This window comes from Halichoerus grypus, chromosome 6 (genome assembly GCF_964656455.1).
Source record: "Halichoerus grypus chromosome 6, mHalGry1.hap1.1, whole genome shotgun sequence".
NCBI lineage: Eukaryota > Metazoa > Chordata > Mammalia > Carnivora > Phocidae > Halichoerus > Halichoerus grypus.
In genome coordinates, this window is record NC_135717.1 from 9627322 (window position 1) to 9644921 (window position 17600).

General features: G+C 54.8%; 2 protein-coding genes across 2 annotated transcripts in view; one reads left to right on the top strand and one right to left on the bottom strand.

Moving 5' to 3' along the window:
- MLXIPL (MLX interacting protein like) overlaps nucleotides 1-1891 on the bottom strand; it is a 35762-nt gene extending 33871 nt beyond the window's left edge. Inside the window, exon 1 of the mRNA XM_078074478.1 lies at nucleotides 1647-1891. The gene's annotated coding sequence lies outside the window, so the exon portion shown is untranslated. The remainder of the gene's footprint in view (nucleotides 1-1646) is intronic.
- A 10798-nt stretch (nucleotides 1892-12689) lies between these two features.
- Nucleotides 12690-16602, top strand: VPS37D (VPS37D subunit of ESCRT-I). Its single transcript, XM_036112575.2, has 4 exons — nucleotides 12690-12905; nucleotides 14260-14431; nucleotides 14893-14975; nucleotides 15535-16602. The coding sequence occupies exons 1-4, from the start codon at nucleotides 12768-12770 to the stop codon at nucleotides 15895-15897; spliced, it is 756 nt and encodes a 251-aa protein (XP_035968468.1). The 5' UTR covers nucleotides 12690-12767; the 3' UTR covers nucleotides 15898-16602.
- Nucleotides 16603-17600: the final 998 nt, after the last annotated feature.

The following is a 17600-nucleotide window of genomic DNA, read 5'->3' on the forward strand; positions in this document are numbered from 1 at the left end:
CAGCAGCAGGGCCAAGGGCAGCCTCAGGGGGAGGCCCCAGGCAGGGCTTCTGCCCAAAGGGAAGAAGTGGGCTTTGGGGCAGGTGTGGTCAGTGGGAGCCTCGAAAGCACGGCCTCTCCCGCCTCCATTCTACTCTGCGGTTTGTCACAGTTCGTTGTGCCCTCCACCTCAGTTTACCAGTGTCGTCTCCCCTGGTGCCACGTACACACAGGCCTGGGGATTTCGTTTACAGCATTCCAAGACCCCAGGTGGGTCCCCGACCCTGGCCCCCTCACCTCCTGATCCCCCAGTCTGAGCCCTGAGCGTGATCCCAAACTGACCCTTGGCCTGGGGTAGATCATGTCCTTAGTGGGGAATAGTGGTGCAGCCAGAAGGATCCCCCCTCTCAAGAGAGAGGAAATCCTGGTTGCCACAGTACAGAGCTCCTTAGTGGGAATCTCCCCCCTCCTCCAGGAGCTGCCCCTGCCCTGAGGCTGAGGTGCTGAGCCTCCCTGGGGCGAGCATGAGCCCACTGCTCAGGTTCCTGGGCCTGAGATCCCCAGGCCCCAGATCTCCTCCCCCTGGATCTTGGGTGGGGGGGAGTGTCTGGGCAGGAGATGGGCAGGCCAGACGCAGAGAACAGAAGGAGACACACCTGGACAAGATGGAGGCCTGGGCCAGATCCCTGGCCCCACCCAATGCCTGATTCAGCTGACCCTGGGATATCATCCCCCTTTCGACGATGGACCACAGGGACCTTGCTTGGAGTGGGCTGCCCTGTGCTCCAAAGCATCCTGGTGTCCCAATGAATCCTGTCCCTATCTCCACTCTAAGTGGCCCAGAAACGAGTTTCCCCATGTCACAGAGGGAGAGCCGGGCCCAGAGAAAGGAAATAATGTGCCCGAGGTCACACAGCCAGACACAGACAAGAACTCAAAGCTCCTAAACCCAGGGCAGGCCTGACCACAGCTTCTTTGCCCACCAGGGTGACCTCAGGAGACACTGAGGTGGGGGTAGGGGGGCTGGGAGGTAGAAGGAAGGCCTGGCCTTCCTGGGCCAGACCAGTGGGAGCGCCCTTTGCCTCTTCTCTAGCCCCTACCTGCTGGCCAGACGTCTGGTGGCCATGAATCCACACAGCTTCCCTGCCAGGCGGTAACATCTGGCTTCTCCCTGCCCAGCCGGGGGGAGCTCTGAGCGCTTGCTCCTGATCCCAGGGCCCACCTGGAGCCACCTTCTCTGCTGGCACCCACACCTGTCCAGGGCAGGGGGTGCAACCAGGAGGAAGGCCCTCCCTCCTGCCTCCCTCAGCCCACTCTCAGCTCCATGGAGAGTCCCCAGCCACCATTCAATCCTTGCCCAGCCCATGGGACCCCACGAGGCGTTCCCACAGGTGGGAACCTGTGTGCACCTCACCCTCTGCTCCTGGAAGAGATGAACTCCTGGGTTCTCAATCCTGAGCCCTCTCTGGGGAATGAGCTAGCCTCCTTCTCCTCCCAGCTGAGCCAGGACAGGTACCCACGAGAGCATTAACCCCGTCAGCCGCACAGAGCCCGCCAAGTGTCCCTCTGCGTTTGACAAGTGCAGAGACAGAGGTCCAGCCTAGGGGAGGATCTGACTCCCCTTGGGCCGGGCACTTGCACCCACCTGATGCCCTCCACGCCCCTCACCTGGATTCCGCGCGATCCGCGGGCGGGGTGGGTCCCAGGCAGCGCCACAGGGTCCCCGGGGGGCGGGGGGACGGAAGGGGGTCCCGGGCCGCGGGGCGCACGCGGGATGCTCCCGGGGCGGCGGCCGACAGCGGCCGCGTCTTCACTGCGCCCGTGTCTTCACCGCGCCGGCGGCAGAGGGCTCTGTGAGCTGCGCCCTGGGCCCGGCTTTTAGCAGCGGGTGGGGACGCGGGCACTGCCCGGCCTCCGCCCGCTCGAGATGTCCTTTGCCCCTTGATCCGGTGCCTCTTTCTCTCCTTAGCACGTGGGTGGCAGCCGCTCACCCGTCTGGCGGCCTGTGGGCCAGCCATGGCCCGGGCCGCGGGCCCCGGCGCCTGCCAATCCCCGTCGGGGACGCTCGTGCCCGCTCACCTTTAACCCCCCTCTCCCCGGGGGCTCGGTGCCCGGCTCCCAAACGGCGGGCTGGGTTTGAGAAGGGAGGAGCCGCAGGTATGGGGCCCTGGCCCAGGTGCGCAGGGGCAGAGGCTGGGGCGCTGCGGCCAGCTAGCTCCCTGAGCCCCAGCCTCTCTGGGAACGTCTGGTGCCCGGGTTCCCTCTCCGTTTGAGCTCCCATCCGACTCACTGAAGCCCATTCATTCCCCTGGAGCCAGCTCCATCCCGGGCCCCATCCTGAGCCCATTTGGCCTCTAAGCCCCCTCCCTCTCCGGGATTTCACAGGGCCCTCAGGAGCACCCCTTCCCTTCCCTGGGCTCTCTACCCCTCCCTGAGCAGCCCGCCACCCTCTCCCATGCAGGCACACACACACCCTTCTCCACCCTTAGGAGCCCTCCCCCTCCACAACCCTCTGCCCTTCCAGAGTTCCCATTCCCTCCTGACCTCCTTCCTCTTAAGCCTCCTCCCTGTGCCTGTTTCCTCAAGTGTAAGATGGAAAGCAGGGTGGAGGGGATGGCGGTGGTCTTGGGCCTTCACATCAGAGAAAGGCAGAAGAAAGAAGTTCCTCAAAGGAATCCAATCTGGGAAGGCTTCCTGGAGGAGGAAGACACTCATGGTTCCTTTGATGCTAACAAAGAAAGGAGACGGCTTTGATGGCTTCTGGTGACTGGCTCCCCTCCCTTGATGGAAGCTGGGGAGGCATGGGGAGGGGGTCTCCTCATTTAAGAAAGTCTCCTGAAGATCAACAGAACACATCTCCGCCTTCATATGAAGATTCTCTAAAGCGAGGGCAGGGTCTCATTTCAACTCGATAAATCATTACCACTTCTAGCTAATGTTTGCCAAGCACTGACTACTTGCCAGGGTCCTGCCTACACCTCTTAAGCCCTTTATGTGGATTAATTCATTGACTCCCTTCAGGGACCAGATGGGGTGGGTGTTTTCTCCCCATTTTACAGATGAGGAAACAGAGGCACAGAGAGGTTCATATAGGTGGTAGGTGGCCGAGCTGGAGTTTGAGCCCGGGTTTGCACCTGCTGTGTAATAGATCCTTTGCTGGGGACTAGGGACTGGAAAGATGACATAAACACTGTCCCTGCTCTCAGGGGACCTCTAGTTTAACAGGGAGGAATGGATGATATACTTTAATGACTCTGGTACAGATCCGGGCTGTGACAGAGAGTGCTGGAAAGGAAGGACTGATTCTGCCTTTGGAGGAGGAGGTATGTGCCAGGCCAAGAAGGATGGGTCAGTTTTTCAAGAGCTTTAGGACAAGGCATGGGGAGGAAGGGCATTTGAGGTGGAGGGACATCTTGGGCAAAAGCAGGGGAGGTGTGGAAATGCAGCATAAGGTTGGGGGATAGTCAGGCATCTGGCTTGACTGGGAAAGGGTCTCTGGGTCGAGTGCGAGACCAGGGAAAAGAAAGAGGGAGAGAATCATGGAGGAACATAGATGCAGACAAAGAAATGACCAGCTGAGAGAGGACAGGGAGCCATGGAAGAATGTTGAGCAAAGGCAGACCCGGTGGCTTTGCTGAGGTTGCAGCAAGAGGGAAGCAGGGGCTACGTGGGGGTGTGTGCCTCAGCCCAGGAGTGGCAGGGCTGCCTGAGCTGGGCCTGCACCTGTGACTGACTGGGGGCGTGGTGGTGAACGGAGGACTTGCAGAGCTGAAGGGACAGTTTGTCACCGTGATTTCTGCGGGTGCTTCTCCAAAGGGCTTGGGTCTCCTTCAACTCTGGATGCAGCCACAGAGCAGGACCTGAAGCAGAATAGCATGCTTGTTAATGTCATCAGAACTGCGCAAAGAAGATTTGGGGATAGATGGAAGATTCGGGGCTCAGAAAGTCTTTCCTGGTTTGAGCCTAACTCCCCACAGGATGCTGACCCCGCCCCCTAAACCAAATAAGGGGGTGCCCTAGAGACCGACTGGGCAGAGTTGGAAGATACCCCATGGGGTGATGACCAGCAGGCTGTTGTCTTCAGGATGGCAGGTAATAATCTGTTCCTCCAAGGACAAGGCAGGTGGGGAGCTCGGAGGCAGCTGCTCGTTTCTTCCTCCTGCCCTGCTTCCTCCTGCGTGCCTCACCCCGTGCAGGTGGGAACACGATCCTAATGCGGGACGGTGTCCCTCTCCACAGTAAGACGAGATGGCTGAAGTCAGAGCCTTCACTTTCAAAACACCTACCAATAGCATATTGTTTAGATGCACGAGTCTATACCCCAAGTATCCTTTTTTGGCAAGACAAAAGAACCACATACTTGTTAGAATGGCTAAAATGAAAAAAGACTGACCATATAAAGCGTTGGTAAGGATGTGGAGTGACTGGAACTCATTCCCCGCGCTGGTGGGGGGTGGGGGGGGAAGGAATGTTAACACAGTTTGGAAAACTGGAGTTTTCTTAAAATGTTAAACACATGGACCTACCATCTGACCTCATCATTTCACTCCTAGGTATTCAGCCAAGAGAAATAAAGGAATATGTCCACACAGAGACTTGTACACAAATGTTCACAGCAGCTTTACTTGTAAAAGCCTCAAACTGGAAACAACCCAAATGTCCATCAGCAGAAGAATAGATAAACAAATTGTGGTATGTCCACACAGTGAAACCCCAAACTGCAATTAAAAGAAACAAAACTGTTGATAAAGGCAACAGAATCTATTAGTATAAAAATAACTATTATGAGTGGAAGAAGCCACACACACACAAAATTGTGTACGCCGTACGCTTCCATTTATATAAGATTCTGGAAAACACAGACTAATCTGTAGTGTCAGAGAGTAGATTAGGGGTTATCTGGGGATGGGGCTGAGGGAAGGGGGAGAGACTGGAGGGAGAAATCACAAAAGAGCATAAATGAACTTTTGGGGGTGTTGGATATGTTCATTGCCTCAATTTTGACGATGCTTTTGCAAACCCAAACTCATCAAATTGTACACTTTAAATTTTTCTAAATTTATATATTTATTTAAGAGAGAAAGCACAAGCAGGAGGGGCAGAGGGAGTGGGAGAGAGAATCCGAAGCAGACACCCCGCTGAGCGTGGAGCCTGACTCAGGGTTCAATCTCATGACCCTGAGATCATGACCTGAGCCGAAACCAAGAGTTGGATGCTTAACCAACTGCACCACCCAGGTGCCCCCAAATTGTACACTTTAAATATGTACAGCTTACTGGGGCACCAGGGTGGCTCAGTCGTTGGGCGTCTGTCTTTGGCTCAGGTCATGGTCCTGGGGTCCTGGGATCGAGCCCTGCATCGGGCTCCCTGCTCCACGGGAAGCCTGCTTCTCCCTCTCCCACTCCCCCTGCTTGTGTTCCCTCTCTCGCTGTGTCTCTCTCTGTCAAATAAATAAATAAAATCTAAAAAAAAAAAATACATACAGCTTATTGTGCAGATGTTACACCTCAATAAAGTTATTTTTTAAAAAAGCAAGGGAGTGAGAAATCCCAAATTCAGGAGTGAGGTTCCTTTGGGTACGGTGAGGTCCTAGTTCTGGGGTTGGGTGGTAGATTCACTGGTGTTTGCATTAAAAAATCCACAAATGAAATAAAAGCAGGCCACATATGGATCAAAGATGAGAGTGTGTATATGTGTAAAGAATTAGGGTTAGTCTATTTCTGTGTCCCTGAGATCTGGATTTTAAAAGTGGGGTGTATGTGTGTGCTGGGACAACTGGACATCCTCATGCAAAAGCATGGAGTTGGATCCCTACCTCACACCATGTACAAAAATTAACTCAAAATGGATTGTTACCTAAATGGAAGATCTAAAATTATAAAACTCTTAGAAGAAAACATAAGGGTAAATCTTCATGGGGCACCTGGGTGGCTCACTCGGTTAAGCATCTGCCTCCAGCTCAAGTCATGATCTCAAGGTCCTGGGATCAAGCCCCATGTCCAGCTCCCTGTTCAGTTGGGAATCTGCTCCCTCTCCCTATGACCCTCCACCCTGCTTGTGCTCTCTCACTCAAATAAATAAATAAAATCTTTTTTTAAAAAAAGGTAAATCTTCATGATCTTGAATTAGAAAATGGTTTCTTAAATATGATGCCAAAGCACATGCAACAAAATAAAAAATAGATACACTGGATGTCATCAAAATAACAACTTTTGTGCTCCAAAGGACATCATCAAAAGTGGGAAAAGACAACCTACAGAATGGGAGAAAAGTACAAACTGTATATCTGATAAAAGACTAGTTTCCAGAATATATAAAGAACTCTTGCAACTCAACAATAAAAAGGCAAATACCCAATTAAAAAATGGGCAAGGGATTTGAATAGATATTTCTCCAAAGAAGATATAAAAATGACCAATAGTGGGGCGCCAGCCTGGCTTAGTCAGTGGAAAATGTGACTCTTGATCTCGGGGTCGTAAGTTCGAGCCCCATGATGGGTGTAGAGATTACTTAAATAAACTTTAAAAAAATGACCAACAGTACATGAAAAGATGTTCAACATCATTAGTCATCAGAGAAATGCAAATCAAAATCATGAGATCCCACTTCATATCCACTAGAATAGCTATAATAAGAAAGATAGACAATACAGTGTTGGTGAGGAAATTGGAATCCTCATCCACTGTTGGTGTAAGTGTAGGATGGTGAGGCTACTTTGGCAAATGGTCTGGCCTTTCCTCAAAAAAAGGTTAAACATGAAGTTATCATATACTCACTCATTGGTATATAACCAAGAGAAAAAGCACATGTCACCTAAAAATTTGTGTGTGAATGTTCGTAGCAGCATTATTCATAATAGCCAAAAAGTGCAAACAGCCCCAGTGTTCATCAACGATGGATGGATAAATAAATCGTGGTATACACAGACAACGGAAAATTATTTAGCCTTAAGAAGGATGAAAATTCTGTCACATGCTACAACATGGATGAATCTTGAAGATATTATGCTCAATGAAATAAACTAGTCACAAAAGGACAAATACTGTATGATTCCACTTATACAAGGTCCCTAGAGGAGTCAGATTCACGGAGACAGAGGGTAGAATGGTGGATGTCAAGGGCTAGGTGGAGGGGGAAATGGGGAGTTAGTATTCAATGGATATAGAGTTTCAGTTTGGGAAGATCAACAAATTCTGGAGATGGATGGTTGTGATGGTCGCTGAGCAACGTGAATATGCTTAGTGTCACAAGGTGTATACTTAAACATGATTAAAATGGTAAATTTTATGTTATGTATATTTTACCCCCCCCAAAAAATCAGAAGGACTCGTGTAGTAATAAATGCTTCAATGTGAATGAATTTTTTAAAAAAGGTTTTATTTATTCATTTAAGAGAGAGAGTGAGTGTGAGAGAGAGCACAAGCGAGGGTTAGAGAGAGAGAAGCAGACCCCCAGTGACGAGCCGGGAGCCAGAAGTGGGCTCAATCCCAGTACCCCGAGATCATGACCTGAGCCGAAGGCAGACACTTAACTGCCTGAGCCACCCAGGAGCCCTCAATGTGAATGAATCTTGAAAACATTATGTTAAATGAAAGAAGCCAGGGGCGCCTGGGTGGCCCAGTTGGTTGAGCGACTGACTCTTGATTTTGGCTTGGGTTGTGATCTCGATTGGGGCAGGAATGGGGAGTGATTGCTAATGGGTACAGAGTTTCTTTCTGGGGTGATGGAAATGTACTAAAATTGACTGTGCTGATGTACCCCAAATCACTGAATCATACAATTTAAATTGTTGAATTGTATGGCATGTGAATTATATCTCAATAGAGCTGTTTTTTGTTGTTTTTTTTTAAGATTTTATTTGTTTATTTGACACAGAGAGAGAGAGGGAGAGAGAGAGCGAGAGCAGGAACACAGGCAGGAGGAGTGGGAGAAGGAGAAGCAGGCTTCCCGCTGAGCAGGGAGCCCGATGCGGGGCTCGATCCCAGGACCCTGGGATCATGACCTGAGCCGAAGGCAGATGCTTAACGACTGAGCCACCTAGGCGCCCCTGTTTTTTTTTTTTGTTTTTTTTTTTAAAGAAGGTAGCGATTGGGCTTTTGGAGAATAATGAATTTAAACACTGAGCCAGGGAGCAGAACCATGAAGATGAAGGGTCCCCTTAGTATGGTCAGCCCCTGGAAGTCCCTGACAGATAGTAGGTGCTCCCTAAATTAAAACCGAGGGAGCATTTCCAGAGAGAGAAACACATCACAGCTGTTGTTTTTGGAGCACTGAGTAGATGCCAGGCATCAGGCAAGACACATATCAGGTCACATCCTTCAACTACCCAATTTACAGATAATATAATTGAGGCTCAAGGAATTAAGGAATTTACTCTTGGTCACACAAGAAGTGGCAGAGCTCAGAAAGGGATCCAGGTCTGTCTGACTCCAAGTCTAAAAATAGACCCTAAAAATTATTAATTTTATATGAAAGTTTTCAGACTTTACTAAAAATATAAAGAATAATACCGTGTACCCCCACTGGCTTAAGAAATCGAACTGTCACTCAATGCTATTGAACTTCCCTTGGTCTCCTCCCTGATTCCATCCTCCTTCCTTTTTTCTTTTTCTTTAAGATTTTTTTATTTATTTAAGAGAGAGAGAGAGTGTGAGCGGGCATAAGCGGGCATGAGTGGGGGGAAGGGCAGAGGGAGAAGCAGACTCCCCAGTGAGCAGGGAGCCCAATGGCGGGGCTCGATCCCAGGACCCTGGGATCATGACCTGAGCCGAAGGCAGATGTTCAACCGACTGAGCAATCCAGGCTCCTCCCCTCCATCCTCCTTTTGCCAGACAGCCATGCTCCTGAATTTGGTATTTCTTGTTCCCACTTTTACTTTGTACGTATCTCCAAGCAATAGGAAGTATAGTTTTGCATGTTTCTAAACTTTGTATAAACAGCACTACGCTGAGGCTGCCTCTTCTCGCTCAGTGTTGTTTGTGAGACTCATCCAAATTGCCATGTGTAGCTATAATTTGCTCATGTCTGTTGGTGTTTAGTACAAAGGACTGACTGTATGTATGAAGGTTCCTCGGTTCCTTTGCCACTCTCCGGGGGTTGGACATTTGGGTTGTTTCCAGTTTTCTATTATTACAATAGAGCCACTATGAACGCTCCCGTTCTTGTCTCCTAGTCCAAGAGACCAAAAATTCCTGCGAGTTTGTATTAGTTTCCTATCGCTGCTATAACAAATTACCAAATCCGTGCCTTAAAACCCTGCAAATTTGTTATCTTACAGGTCTGGACGTCACAAGTTCAAGATGGGTTTCCCTGGGCTGAAGTCAAGGTGTTGGCAGGGTCACACTCCCTCCAGAGTCTCGAGGGGAGGATGCATTTCCTTTCCCTTTCTGGCTTCTAGAGGCTGCCTCTGTTCTTTATCTTGAGGCTCCTTCCTTCATCTTCAAAACCAGCAACACAGTGTCTTCAAGCTTCTCTCTGACTCTAGCCCTCTACTTCCACTGCCACAACTCTTTTGATTCTGACCCTGCTGCCTCCCTTTAATCAGGACCTTTGTGATTACATTGGCTCACCCGGATGATCCAGGACAACCCCCCCACCCCCATCTCAAGACCATTAATTTAATCACGTCTGCAAAGTCCCTTTTGCCTTGTAAGGTAACATATTCACAGTTTTCTAGGGTTTAGGCTGTGGACAGCGGAGAAGAGCTGGGTGATGTGATGGGGGGGGTTCTCTGAATGGCGAGCTTGTCAAATCGCTCTCTGGAGCGAAGAATGGCTTCTCTCTCCCGCCTTCAGGGCATAAGCATTCCTGTTGCTTCCCATCCTCACCAATACTTGATGTTATCTGACTTTTTAATTTTCACCAACCTGATGGCAATGAAATGTCTGGGCTCTGACCACAATGTGGTCAAGAAAGAGATGGTGGTCGGGCGCCTGGGTGGCTCAGTTGGTTAAGCGACTGCCTTCGGCTCAGGTCATGATTCTGGAGTCCCGGGATCGAGTCCCACATCAGGCTCCCTGCTCAGCAGGGAGTCTGCTTCTCCCTCTGACCCTCCTCCCTCTCATGCTCTCTGTCTCTCATTCTCTCTCTCGCAAATAAATAAAACCTTAAAAAAAAAAAAAAAAGAGATGGTGGTCAATGGCGGGGAATATGAAAAAGAGCAGCCCTGGCAGTAAGGAAGCGGCCAATGACCTTGGCTTTGAGCAGTGCCCTCGAAGTGGTGAGAGAGGGGGTGAAGTCAGACTGAGTCAAGGAATAAGGAGGGTGAGGAAATGGGCAGGGCAGAGTACAGGGGATGTCTTAGTCTGCCCAGGCTGCCGAAACAAAATACCACAGACCAAGTGGCTTAAACAAGAGACTTTTCTTTCTCATAATTCTGGAGGCTGGGAAGTCCAAGAGCAAAGTCCCAGCAGATGGGGCTTCTGGTGGGAGCCCTCTTCCTGGCTTGTAGAGAGCCACCCTCTCGTTGTGTCCTCACACGATGGAGAGAGAAAGAACTCCAGTCTCTCCTCCCCTTCTTGTAAGGACACTAATCCCATCATGGGGCCCCAGTCTCATGACCATATCGAAAACCACTCACCTCCCAAAGGCCCACCTCTAAATAACCATCACATTGGGGGTTAGGGCTTTGACATATGAATGGGGGGGGGCACAAGTATTCAGTCCATCACAGGTTACTTGAAAATATTGGGGGTGGTGATGAAAGGAAGGTGCCAGTCTAAAGGCAGAGATTAAAGGCGAAAGAGCCAGAGAGAGGAAGAGAGATGTAACTAGTAGATTGGGTCAAGGCGTCTCGGGGGAGGCAGGTGAAGGTGAGACCCATAGCAAAGGTACCTGGGTTGGCTCTGGAACGAGGGGTACAGGGGGGAAGGAAGGACACCAGGGCAGATGCAGAAAAAACCCAAAGAGGTGAGGCAGAAAGTTGGCAGAAGCTTCTCCATGGGATGGGCAGCAGACTTCTCTCTTGAGAGGGGCAGGAGTGGGTGCGAGGGTCTGGTGTGGGGAAGGTTTACAGGATGCGTTCTTTGTGGGGCTTTCAACAGACGGTCCACTGAACAAGGGGGGAGTGGCAAGACAGAGGGGACGAGCTGAGACAGGCGTCTCCCATCAGATCTAACCGGTGCCTTCCCAGAGTGAAGAAGTCCTGAAGCCCAGAGTAGGAAGGGGCCAAAGGAGGGCCAGGTAGCGGGGAGTGTCTAGGAAAACTCTGGAAGCTTAGTGGAAATGGTGGGTCCTGAGGAGGCAGAGCAGAACCAGGGAGATCGTAGCCAGGAAATTGGAAAGTGCAGAGGTGCTCTTGATAATGGTCAGGACCAGGGTGGAGGGACAGCAGGGACTGTAGGAGCCCAGAAGAGAGGGGCACACAAGCCAGCCTGGGGAGGGAGAGAAGGCTTCCTGGAGGTGGCGGTCTTCCAGCTGAGTCTTGAAGGGGAAAACCAAATTTCAGTTATCATAAAAATGTGGAAGGAAAATTGTCGTCACTGTCTGTCAATAAGCCTGTCCTGCTCGACTCCATCGGGCAACTCTCCAACGGACAGCCCATTTCGTCTCTCCTTCTCACATATCTCTACCATGCCCAGCGTGCTCTGGCTGGATTGGGAGAGTCCTTGGTGATGAACTTCTCTCTGGGTTCATTATTTTTCTCTACAGCTTCAGAACTCCTATTCATCCCTCAAAACCCAGCTCAAATATCCCTTTTCTGGGGTCTCCCCCCACCCCCACCCCCATGAGCCAGCCTTTCTGATTGTCCTGGTCCCACCTCTGTGCTTTCTCAGTGCAGTGAGGTGGAGCAAGCTGTTACCACTGCTTGATTTTAGACAAGTGACTTAACCTCTGAGTGTCTGTTTCCTGACTAAGGTACTGGCCAAGCCTATGCTTGAAGATAAGGTACACGACATCCTCTGGCATCACGTGGGAATCACAAAGGAAGACACCATGTGGTGACACCTGCCATTCTCTCTCGTACTAAAGGAAGCTGAGAATGTGACTCTGCCTCAATCCCCGAGCTCTCTGAGGGCAGAGACCATGCCCTCACAGAGCCTAGCCCAGTGCCCGGCACAGAGAGGCACCACGTGCTCTGTGCACACTGCACAGACAGGAAGAGCTGAGACTGTCTCTCATTCACCTGTAATGTGACTTAGGGGAGATGACATCATCTGTGTGCATCTGTTTCCCCATCTCTAATATGACAATCACTCACATTAGGTATTCACTTGCTACAGGTAAGACACTCAGCATTCACCAGCTCGAAACCTCAGCTGGTGCGTCATCGCCCCAGTTTACAGAAGAGAACACTGAGTCTTGGGGAGGTAAATGACTTGCCCGAGTTAGCAACAGGGCAGAAGCTCCTGGCGCCCAGCCAAACTCGGGAAATTGTTGTGCAAATCCAAGGGAGGAAGGTGAAATAGCCCTGCAAACTGTAAACGCCTGGGGTGGGAGCGTCCGCGCCTGGGGGGGCGTGGTGAATGACGGCCGGAGAAGGGGTGCGGAGAGAGACCGCCTCAGGTACGCGCCCGGCGGCAGGAGGATGGCTTTGCCGCGAGCTCGCGGGTGCGGGAGGCGCGGCTCCGCCGGGGCGGCCAGGGGTGCGGCCCGCCCCCTCCCGCCCCACCCCCAGCCCCAGAGCCGCGGCCCCTTTAAGAGCGGGCGGGGCGCCCTCTGGCGGCGGAGCGCCGCGCGCGGCGGGAGCCAGAGCCGGATCCCGGAGCCGGAGCTGAGCGGAGCGGAGCCGGGGCGGAGCGGGCCGAGCGGGCCGAGCCAGCAGCCGAGCTGGGGGCGCGGGCGGGCGGCATGTACCGGGCCCGGGCGGCGCGGGCGGGGCCGGAGCCCGGCAGCCCGGGGCGCTTTGGGATCCTCAGCACCGGGCAGCTCCGGGACCTGCTTCAGGATGAGCCCAAGCTGGACCGGATCGTGCGGCTCAGCAGGAAGGTAGCGCGGGGGGCGCGGGCGGGGGGCGCGGGGGACGGGCCGCGGCCTGCCGGACCTGCCGACCGACCGAAGGGCCGCGCGGGCCGGGCCGCGGGGCCGCGGGAACCTGGCACGTCCGAGTGGGCCCCGCGGAGCCGCCCCCGGGGGAGGGGGCGCCCGGAGCCGGCCTGGGGCGGGTGGGGCGCCGGAGACCCAGGGAGGCGCCCGTGCACCCCCGGGATGGCCGCGAGGCGTGTCCCCAGCGGATGCTCCGGGGAGGTGTGTTCCGGGGACAGGGGGTGGCTGTGTTGTGGGGGGCCCTGTCTCGCACACCCACGTTCTGTAGGGCCAGAAAGGGGAGGCGCCTTCCATAGGGGAGACCTAGGGGCCTGTTTGACACCTGGGGGGGACCTCTGGGGGGGCGACCGCATTCTAGGGGTGCCGGAGGGGGCTTTGGGGCTTCCGTTGGGGAGGGGTACTGGAAGCTGAGGCGGGTTTTCCGTAGGCCACCATAAGAGAAAGTTGTATATTTCACCGGAGATAGGCCCGGGCTGCTTGTCTGTGGGGGGCAGAAAGGGAAAGTGTCTGTTGGAGGGAGGCAGACAGGAGGGGCATGTGCATCCTATAGGGGACAGATGGAGGGTAGTGCGTTCTCCAGGGGCAGGGAGGGGGGCTTGGCCCTCCGACAAACAGAAGGAAGAAGCATTCTCCGGAGCCGGGAGAGAAAGGGGGTCTGCCTTCTGCAAGAGAAGGAAAAGCTGGGAGCAGGTGCTGGGGATCAGGGAGGAGAAGGGGGTGTGTATTCCCTGGGGTGTGGGGATTCCACTGGAGGGCAGGAGGAGGGGTGCGAAAGGAAGAGAGGGTGGCTTGAGGGGGGTACCACGCGGGGACAGGGTGAAGACATCACTCTGGAGAGTAAGAGCAGGGGGGAGTGTTTTCGGCACACACACCTGAAGAGGAAACAGACAAAGGCCTGGAATGAGAGGGAAGCTGCCCATGCATGGAAAATGGGACAGAGGAGGGCGGGGGACTCCTTAGGGACCTGAGCAGACATATTAATTGAAAAATTAAAAATTAACTAACATTTGTGGAGGCGGTCATCGTTTTCCTCACTTGGGTTCACAACAACCCCATAAGGTAGATGTTTTCCGCTCACTTTGTATAAAAAGGAAACTGAGGCCCAGAGAGGGAGCCCAGGGCAAAGCCCCGTCCAGGCCTCTTGCAGTCCCTCCACCTGTTAGCCCGCCATCCTGAAGGCGGGGGTGCCTAGGGCTTGGCCCTTGGGCCCTGTTGCCCTGGGGGTGGGGTGGGGCAGTAGGGGGACCTGGGCAGATTCCCTGAGTGGGCCTCTCGGCTCTTCTGTCTGTTCTGGCAGTTCCAGGGTCTGCAGCTGGAGCGCGAGGCATGCCTGGCCTCCAACTACGCGCTAGCCAAGGAGAACCTGGCACTGCGGCCCCGCCTGGAGATGGGCCGGGCTGCCCTGGCCATCAAGTACCAGGAGCTTCGAGAGGTGGCCGAGAGCTGTGCGGACAAGCTACAGCGACTGGGTGAGGGACACCTGGGAGAACTGCCTGCGGTGGGCGCAGTCGGCCTTGTGGCCGGCTGGCCTTGGGAAGGGCGAGGCTCTGAAGGGCAGGACTTGGGCAGACCTCTTCCCTGGGCAAGTCTTCGGGGTGCTGCTCCTGGAAAACTGAGTTGGGGAAGTGAGCAGTCCCTGAGTAGGACTGGGTTGGAAAGGCCAGAAGGGGGCTCTGAGCAGGGGAAGAAAAGTGGCCCTGGGTGCTCTCGGGGGCAAAGCCTGTTTCCTCTTTTGCGCTAGGACTGGGGCAGAACCCCAGGGGGAGGTTCACAAACTGACCCCATGGGCGGGATCCTGAGGCTCCAGAGAGAAGCAGAGAATCACACAAGGGGTCCACGCAGGATTGGGCCCTGGGGCTCTGGCCTGTTGGTCCCGGGCGATGGGCCCTGCAGGCAGGAGCTATTTACTCTGTCCCTCTGTGGCCTTCAGAGGAGAGCATGCATCGCTGGAGTCCCCACTGTGCGCTGGGCTGGCTGCAGGCTGAGCTGGAAGAGGCTGAGCAGGAGGCTGAGGTGAGGGGAGGGGCCGCGGGGCCTGGGGACAGCAGGGAAGGAGACCCATCCTATCATCGTCCCCCCCCATTCTTACACTGCAGGGTTGAGAGCCCCTCCTCCAGGAAGCCCACCCTGAGTGCCTGGCCCCAGGAGAGCCCGCTACGCTGGTGTCCAGCTGTCCGCATTGGACAGCAAGGCTCTTCCTCCCCACCTGTGAATGTCTCAGCGTAGGACGGTGGAGACTGGGTGGGCAGAGGAGCTGGGACGAACTGCTCAGGGCTGGGCTGGGAGCACAGTGCTTCGGGAGTCCAAGGAGGCAGCGGAGGAGGGGCCTTGATGAGAGACACCTAAGTTTACTCCAAACGTGTCCCCATCTCTGATTCTGCCTCATCTCACACCCAGCAGAGGACATGTGTCCCCAGTCACTCGGCAAGTCCCAGGCGGGGCCCAGGCTAGAACTCGGGGCCCCATCTCCCAGCCGTGGGGTGGTCACCCCTGGAAGAGATTCAGGGGTGGGAGGGGGAGAGGTCTGGGGGGGAGGGGCTCTTCTCAAACCGTCCCCGCCCCCCCCCCCCAGGAGCAGATGGAGCAGCTGCTGCTCGGGGAGCAGAGCCTGGAGGCCTTCCTGCCGGCCTTCCAGCGCGGCCGCGCCCTGGCCCACCTGAGGCGGACCCAGGCGGAGAAGCTGCAGGAGCTGCTGCGGCGCCGGGAGCGGGCTGCCCAGCCGGCCCCCACTGCTGCCGCAGACCCCCCCAAACCCTTCCCCGCCGCAGCCGTCCTGCCCACCGGGGCCACCCGGGGGCCGCCGGCAGTGCCCCGGAGCCTGCCTCCCTTGGACTCCCGCCCAGTGCCCCCTCTGAAGGGCTCCCCCGGGTGCCCCCTTGGCCCGGCCCCGCTGCTGAGCCCTCGGCCCTCGCAGCCCGAGCCTCCCCACCGGTAGGATCCAGGGTATGGCCCCCCAGTGGGGGGGCCCAGACAAACTTGATCTGTGGCTCCTCCTTCTCCCCCCACGCTGTCCGGGTGGGGGGAGGGGCAGGCCCCTCCCCCTGGCCTCAGGCACGCCCTGGCCCTGGAGGCGGAGCTGGGGAGGAGGGCCACCTGGAAGATGTCCAGAGAGAGGGCCGGAGGTGGGGTGGGCAGGGTGCCTCTGGCGCTGAGGAAACTCTGCCTTTTTTTTTTTTCCTCCCCGGCTGGGGCCTCCCCAATGAAAGAACTTTCCTCCTGGGGGCCCGGGAAGGGGCCTGCTCCCTCCAGGGGGCCTGACGGCACCCTACCACTCCACTGGGCTAGTACAATGCCAAGGCCGACAGGAGCGCTTTCCATCAGGTCCTGCTCCTACCTTTCCCCAGTTCTGGGGCCTACCGCCTAGGAGCCAGGTGGTCAGGCCCCAGCCGCGGGGTCAGGGACACCATGGCCCTGGAGCTACTCTGTGCCCCACTCACGCTCCGGACCCTGGGGCAAGGTAGGCCAGGGGCTCCTGACCTGCGCAGATGCGAGTGGGCCATCCCCAGGAAAGACCATTCTGTATTTTTCTGTCCCCGTCTCCTTAGGATGGAAGCTTTTTGAGGGCAGGTCCTTGTCTTTGTATGTTCTGTCCCCAGCCCCACCTCCCAGGGGCCGTCAATAAATGTGATGATGAGGATGACGATGCTCCCCGACTCGTCTCTGCTCCCTCAGCCAGCCACTCTGCTGTTGCAGCCTCCACACCTGAGCTCCTGCGCGTCCTCCTCTTGAGATGCCCTCCCTTCCTCTCCGCCCATCCAAAAGCCCAGCTGTCCTTCAGGTCCTACACTGCTGCTGCCTCTTCCATGAAGCCTTCTCTGATTACCAACCCGTGGGAGTCTTTCCTAACTCTTAACTTGTGGCCAGAAGCACACTCTGCTCCATCACTGTTCTCCAGCTGCCTCACCTATATGCACCTTCTTCTCCTCCTGGGTTGCCTGCAAGCCCAGTCGGGATGGTACCTGCTCCTACTCTGGCCTGCCAAATGACCACCTCCCCCGAGGGATGGAGGGGCTTCTGTGAGGCTGAAGGTCGTGTTTTCAACTACGGTGAATACTAGGTAGCCAGCTTGGCCGATGAGGGTGGGACAAGAAGTTGGGAGAGCAGGAACAGGCCCTTGGGTCAGCTTAGGTCAAGTCTAATGAGATGCAGTTTGGCCGGGAGGCCTGGAAGGTCCTGCAAACAGGAGGGGGCAGGCAGAGTGCTGTAGAAGCGAATGTGATCTTGGTCCATGTTAATAGGAACAGAACCATCTAGAAAGAGGAAAGTATTGGGTTGGCTCTACTCTTCACTAAAGTTTTAAACTGTAAGAGTGACACCCCCCCCCCCCAACCACCACCTTTGGTCTCCTTAGCATGTCCCTAATGTGCACGATGAGAAAGGGGACTGGGACTAAATCCCACAATGAATAGTTGAGGGATCTGTCTAGAGATACCTGTGATAGTTAGCCTCTGAACCTGCGAGGGCTAGAGATGTAGAGCCAGAGGTCAGAGTCAAGACCACTGGATGGAAACCATAGGAAGGATGGGGGTCTCTCCATAAAGAGGTGTGCGCAGGGCCCGAGTGACTGCTTGATGGGAGCTGTAGAGATTTCAGCAGTGGTTGGAGGGATTGGCCCATTTGAGCTTTCCAGAGCCCTTC